This window comes from Sinocyclocheilus grahami, unplaced genomic scaffold (genome assembly GCF_001515645.1).
Source record: "Sinocyclocheilus grahami isolate Dianchi unplaced genomic scaffold, SAMN03320097.WGS_v1.1 scaffold111.1, whole genome shotgun sequence".
In the NCBI taxonomy this organism is placed as follows: Eukaryota; Metazoa; Chordata; class Actinopteri; order Cypriniformes; family Cyprinidae; genus Sinocyclocheilus; species Sinocyclocheilus grahami.
The window spans coordinates 12,204-19,661 of record NW_015505290.1 but is presented as its reverse complement, the minus strand read 5'-3'; the positions used below and the strand labels follow the sequence as shown (position 1 = coordinate 19,661).

General features: G+C 35.1%; 1 protein-coding gene across 1 annotated transcript in view; it reads left to right on the top strand.

Annotated features, from left to right (window-relative positions):
- The first annotated feature begins 4,422 nt into the window (after nucleotides 1-4,422).
- Nucleotides 4,423-7,458, top strand: part of LOC107589077 (myelin-associated glycoprotein-like) — a 7,705-nt gene continuing 4,669 nt past the window's right edge. Inside the window, exon 1 of the mRNA XM_016277408.1 lies at nucleotides 4,423-4,502. Coding sequence (XP_016132894.1) covers nucleotides 4,423-4,502 — 80 coding nt within the window. The remainder of the gene's footprint in view (nucleotides 4,503-7,458) is intronic.

Genomic DNA, 7,458 nt, shown 5'->3' with positions numbered 1-7,458 from the left:
TGGCTTTCATCAAAGTATTATATTCCTTTGGTGGGACTGGAAAATTATGGAGATTCATAAATTGTTTGTAAGTTAAAATATTACCAAAATCATCAAACACAGATAGAATACTGTTCAAGTTGTTATTAAACCATCTAGGGGGAAAAAGAGACTTATTTCTAACAGCTATATCAGCATTATTCCAAAGAAGAACTTTGTGGGGGGAGAAACCATGGACAAAACACAATTTCCACGAAAGAAGACATTGCTGATGGAAGTTAGATAAGGAAATAGGTAACTTGCCAGGCAAGAAATTACATTTTAGTAAGAAAGACAGGCCACCAAGTTGGTCAAATATCTTATTTGGAATAACTTTATGATCACACATGTGTCTTTACGTGTCTCAGACAGACGTCAGACAAACACTGTAATCTCTTCAACAAACACCTAACAGCAAAGAAATGCAAGCACATTTATGTTGTCAAATGAACACACAACATTTGTTGACTAGGCTTTTCAATTGACATAAAGACCTCCTTTACATTTTATGGCAACAGCAGAAATAACAACAAAAATATTAACGTAAAACACATAAGATAAAATAAAGTGCATGATTTCAGTACTATTTTCAAATGAAAGTCTCAGACTTAACACAATTAAGTATCTATATTAAACCATCAAAATTAGAACAGAAAAATCAATAAACACCTTAAAGTCCCCATGAAATAATTTGTAATTTTTTTGGCTTTTAGTTTGAAAATGTTAGCCTTATAGTTATCTATAAGCTGTGCTCCAAAATGATGACACAATTTGTATTTAGAAGATATAAGCATTCAAAACCTACAGTCTCTCACTTCCGGCAATATGAATCTGAAATGTCGTTTCGGTGTGGACAGGGGTTATCAAGGGCGCTCTGACCGGTTTGTGCACTCTCAGAAAAAAAGGTACAAAAACTGGGGCAGTACCTTTTCCAAATGTATGCCTTTTAGGTACTAATATGTATCTTTAAGGTACCATTATGCACCCTTTAGGTAAAAATGTGTACCGTTTGAAAAGGTACCACCCCAGTGACAGCCTTTGTACTTTTTATTTTCGAAGAGTGCAGTTACGCAGCCCCATATGCCAAACTGCCATGCACTGTGTTGTGACTCCTATATCATATCCAGCATTACGCTACAGCAATTTGAGCTATACAGTAGCTCTTCTGTAGCTCCTCATGAGCTCTTGATGTTGAAACCTGCCGTCCCAAAAACATATTCTCATACTGGTCAATTTTTATTGTTTATTTATTCATTTATTCATTATTATTATTTAGAATTTTAAATATTTTATAAAAGCTCAGTTTATAACCTCACTGTGACTATAGGCTACACAGATGTTGCCATCATGGAAAGTATAACAAATCAAGGGTAATTTGCTTGAAGGTATTGACTGTCAAGTATGTTTGCGTAGATTGTTCTGTTTGTGAACAGCATGAAGGTTATAGATACAGCCACTGCTGAGTAGGTTTGATTAGTCAAATATTAGTCATGCATTGTGTTATCTTCATACAGCATAGCGCCTTCCAGTCTAAAAAGAAGTCTGTCACAGCAGTCAGCTTTACTCTTTACCAATATTCAGAGAATTTCTTAAACTTTTTATCAGCCTTCTCTGGTAAGTATAGTTTAATATCAGTAAGACCTAAATGATCGTTTTAATATTTTCAGGTGTGTTGATTCTGATGTTTTAGATCCTGATGTTTTATTCTGTTCATTCATCTCTCCAAGACAAATGTTTGTAATTTATTCCTTTGATGAATTTATAAACCGAAACTAATAGATTCATTTTTTGGCTTCTGTTAGTTTTGTCTTGTTTTGTCCTGTAATCATTTACACTCCTCGTGTTTGCTTCTTCTGTAATTTATATTAAAGGTGATTCATAGCTTTAGATCAGCTCAGGATTTACAGACTTTACAAAATCATTAAAAGTTTGTATATTCAAAAACTTAAGGATTGAGGATATTGTTTGGCTAAAGATACAAGTTATATAAACAGTTCCAACATGAAACTTTCTTTAATAATCTATTTGATTTTCTGAAATGTTAACCATTCTTATTATTACTTTTTGTTCTGTTCAAATTGAGGGCTTGTGTTGATGTAGAGAAGAGTTGTCACACCTTTTTCTGCTTAAAGGCCTATACATCAAAGTCTTGGCCACATAAAGCTTTAATGGCTTTTCAGCTAAGCAGTCAAGCACGTTTAAGGCTAAATATGTAAATACATTGCTTACCCAACAGCTATAGCAAATTTGCAATTGTACTTTATTTAAAAAAATATATATAATATACATTTTTAGGTAACACTTTCTATGAAGCCCATTTTTACAACACATTATAAGGGTATTCTTAAGGCATTCGAATAAATGCATAATGAATGATAAAAAAAATCTTATAATATGTTTGACAACAATTATGATACATTATAAAAACGTACTTATTTGTGGTCATAACGTTTATGAGTATAATTATGTATAACACAATAAACACCACATTAAATCCACTTAATTTGTAATGGATTATAAGTCTCATATCTTGATATAATTTATTTAAGATCTGTACAGTATCTTACTATCTTACTGATATTACAATAAATATAGTTAAAATAAAATGTGCCATATTACACATTCATCTGATCAGAAATCTGATCTTATGGCTGTTTAATAATTTTTTTGTTTATTTTATTATTGCTGGTGTTGTCATTGTTGTTGTTATTATTTATAAGTGGTCTTGTCTGCTTTAAAGGGGTCATATGATGCTGCTAAAAAGAACATTATTTTGTGTATTTGGTGTAATGAAATGTGTTAATGCGGTTTAAGGTTAAAAAAACACATTATTTTCCACATACTGTACATTATTGTTTCTCCTCTATGCCCCGCCTTTCTGAAACGAGTCGGAAATGTTACGCCCCTCACCATACTGTGATGATGCCCTGTCAGGCCGGAGCAATGATTCAAAAACATGAAAACCCATTATAAACGAGGCATTCGTTGCATCCAGTGGCGAAATAATTATGGATTATAATGAGTTATACTGTCTTTTTACGTGTTGCGTTGCATCGCGCCGCGTAAACATAAAACCATGTCTGCATTTGTGATCTGAAAAATGACAAACAATAAGCCTTACTCTACACTGCCCAAAAAACTAGCTTTAAATATATAAAATATAAAAACTCTTTAAACATAAAAACTTACTTACAGTCTGTGAGTCAGAACAGCCGGCATTGTAGTCTACTCTGCCAGGATCAGGAAACAGTCCTCCATAAAATGTGCTGCACACATCTGAATATTTGGGGGGACGTGTTCTGGAACAGTGTTGTAAATACAACTTAACCATTGATTTCTAGTCGTGTCCATTTTTGGAAGGCCAAACAAAGTAGTTTCGCTTTCAGAATGAAGCACACAGCGTCTTTACGACATGGCGGTGGCAACAACAAAACTACAGCGAGAATAAAAGTTAGGTCTTCTTTCTTTGTGTGAACATTTGGGCAGCGTTATGCAAATCTTCCCACATAGCGACGTAGACATGTGGGGGCGTGTTAGAAAAAGCTGTTTTAGGTAGGTGTGGCTGACTCTTAACTTTTATAAAGAATATCTCTTTGGATTTGAGACTTTAGTCTTTGCAACTTTACAGATCTTCTTTATGCAGCAAGAGCTTGTAACACTCCAAAGAGAAAGGAAAAATTGAAATCGCATCATATGATCCCTTTAAGTAAAGTAACAAGTTAACAATGGCAAGATATGAGACTTGTAATACATTATAACTATCCATTGTAAGTTAAGTGGATGCATTGTGTTCATTGTGTACTGTATTATAAATCATCATAATCTGAAAAGCTATAACCACAAATAAAAAATAAGTTTATAAGTAAAAAATAAGTAAATATTGTAATGCATTAAATCTGTTGTTATGATTACTCATGAGATGATACAGCATATTATAAGTTTTTTTAATAATACATTTTGCATTCATTATTATGCCTTAAGAATACTCGTATGATGTATTATAAATACGGGCTTGCTCAGTTGGATTGAGATTTGGGATATTTGGAGGCCAAGGCAACACCTTGAACACTTTGTCATGTTCCTCAAACCATTGAAGTTTGCATTATACTGCTGAAAAAAAGGCCATGAAGGGGTGTACGTGGTCTGCAACAATCTTTAGGTAGGCGGTTTGTGTCAAAGTAACATCCACATGAATGCCAGGCCCCTAGGTTTCCCAGCAGAACATTGTCCAGGTCATAACACTGCCTCCACCATCCTGCCTTTTTCCCAAAGTGCATCTTTCTGCCATCTCTTCCCCAGTTAAAAGATGCACACACACCCAGCCATCCACTTGATCTAAAAGAGTGATTTATCAGATCACGCAATCCTTCTTCCATTGCTCCATGATCCAGTTCTGATGCTCACATGCCCATTATCGGTGGTTTCGGTGTGGACAGGGGTTATCAAGGGCGCTCTGACCGGTTTGTGCACTCTCAGAAAAAAAGGTACAAAAACTGGGGCAGTACCTTTTCCAAATGTATGCCTTTTAGGTACTAATATGTATCTTTAAGGTACCATTATGCACCCTTTAGGTAACAATGTGTACCTTTTGAAAAGGTACCACCCCAGTGACAGCCTTTGTACTTTTTATTTTCTAAGAGTGCAGTTACGCAGCCCCATATGCCAAACTGCCATGCACTGTGTTGTGACTCCTATATCATATCCAGCATTAAGCTACAGCAATTTGAGCTATACAGTAGCTCTTCTGTAGCTCCTCATGAGCTCTTGATGTTGAAACCTGCCGTCCCAAAAACATATTCTCATACTGGTCAATTTTTATTGTTTATTTATTCATTTATTCATTATTATTATTTAGAATTTTAAATATTTTATAAAAGCTCAGTTTATATTAATATAACCTCACTGTGACTATAGGCTACACAAATGTTGCCATCATGGAAAGTATAATAAATCAAGGGTAATTTGCTTGAAGGTACTGACTGTCAAGTATGTTTGCGTAGATTGTTCTGTTTGTGAACAACATGAAGGTTATAGATAAAGCCACTGCTGAGTAGGTTTGATTAGTCAAATATTAGTCATGCATTGTGTTCGTTGCATCCAGTGGCGACATAATTATGGATTATAATGACTTATACTGTCTTTTTACGTGTTGCGCTGCATCGCGCCGCGTAAACATAAAACCATGTCTGCATTTGTGATCTGAAAAATGACAAACAACAAGCCCTACTCTACACTGCCCAAAAAACTCACTTTAAATATATAAAATATAAAAACTCTTTAAAAATAAAAACGTACTTACAGTCTGTGAGTCAGAACAGCCGGCATTGTAGTCTACTCTACCAGGATCAGGAAACAGTCCTCCATAAAATGTGCTGCACACATCTGAATATTTGGGTTGAACTGCTCTGGAACAGTGTTGTAAATACAACTTAACCATTGATTTCTAGTCGTGTCCATTTTTGGAAGGGCAAACAAAGTAGTTTCGCTTTCACAACGAAACACAACGTCACACACGCTTCGCTTCGTCCACGGTTAAAAGCCGTTCCGGCGATCCACAGCGCAAAGTTGATGTATTCCCTCAGGGACCAGCACGGATCAGCTCTAGGCATGACGAAGTGGATATCGTCCTCTTTTGGAAGGCCAAACAAAGTAGTTTCGCTTTCAGAACGAAGCACACAGCGTCTTTACGACATGGCGGTGGCAACAACAAAACTACAGCAAGAATAAAAGTTAGGTCTTCTTTCTTTGTGTGAACATTTGGGCGGCGTTATGCAAATCTTCCCACATAGCGACGTAGATATGTGGGGGCGTGTTAGAAAAAGCTGTTTTAGGTAGGTGTGGCTGACTCTTAACTTTTATAAAGAATATCTCTTTGGATTTCAGACTTTAGTCTTTGCAACTTTACAGATCTTCTTTATGCAGCAAGAGCTTGTAACACTCCAAAGAGAAAGGAAAAATTGAAATCGCATCATATGACCCCTTTACGTAAAGTAACAAGTTAACAATGGCAAGATATGAGACTTATAATACATTATAGCTATCCATTGTAAGTTAAGTGGATGCATTGTGTTCATTGTGTACTGTATTATAAATCATCATAATCTGAAAAGCTATAACCACAAATAAAAAATAAGTTTATAAGTAAAAAATAAGTAAATATTGTAATGCATTAAATCTGTTGTTATGATTACTCATGAGATGATACAGCATATTATAAGTTTTTTTAATAATACATTTTGCATTCATTATTATGCCTTGAGAATACTCATATAATGTATTATAAATAAGGGCTTCATAGAAAGTGTTACCAATTTTTATTTACATAGTGGCTGTCCAAAGTTCAAAGACACATTACAGTCTTTTACAATTGATTTTGCAAAACATTTCTATATATATATATATAGAAGATGAAGGAAGATGCTGAAAGGTTCCAAAAACAAAAGTAAAACAGGCTCAGGTAAATCCAAAGCTAAACAACAACAAAACTGTGTGCTAGGCTCAAACAATACTGGACAAAGGATAATGAATTGAATAAATAGGTGTGATCTGATTCATTAACTAATTAGATAACAAAGACAGGCGAAACAGGAACTGAACACAATGAAAATGAAACCAAAACTGAGTTTAAGATCCCAAAGAAAGAGCATAGGACACCACCTTGCCCAAACTTCTCTCCTCGCTTATTTATGAACCCCCCTCTCCCTTTTCCCTCTTCTCCTCCACCAGGCTTAAGTCACTGAAAGTTCATCAAGTCTGTCTGTATCACGTATCTACATAACAATAACAATCTATTGTTTTCCCCTGTCATGTTTGGTATCATTTTAAATGTCTCGGTGCGACTGGTAAAATGGTCTCAATCTCACAGCAGTCACTTATATTTTTAGAAGGATTGAGCAAGCATAGGGAAGGCCATCTGAATAGTATTAGTCAATTACCTCTGTGTAGTGTAAAAGAGTGGCGAGTTTGTGACCGTGAGATCTGCATAAAATGGCTGGCTTGACACTCTAAGCAATTATTATTATACAAATGACAACCAAAAATTGAGTCAGATTAAACACATAGCTAGAATCAAATTGAAACTAAATTAGGTACTCTATGGAAGCGCAAGTAAAAGACCTACACGCATTATACCTTCACCCATGCCATTGGATTCTGTCATTGGGCCAATTGTCTTACTTACATTATATATATTTAACATTTAAAAGTGTTTTGAATTAGGTGTTTGAAGCAACACAAAACTACTGCTATGGGACACACTCATTAATTGTACCTTATCTGAGAGAATTTTCTTGGGTCACAACTAGGTTTCACTGATGAAGCAATGATGTGTCGGAACAACTGACTTTGTTTGCTGGAGAAAACATAAAACTGCTGCTTTCTCACTGAGTATGTGACAAGAGACAATCCAATATGGTTTAGTTGCTTCTACTTCTGTAAAAA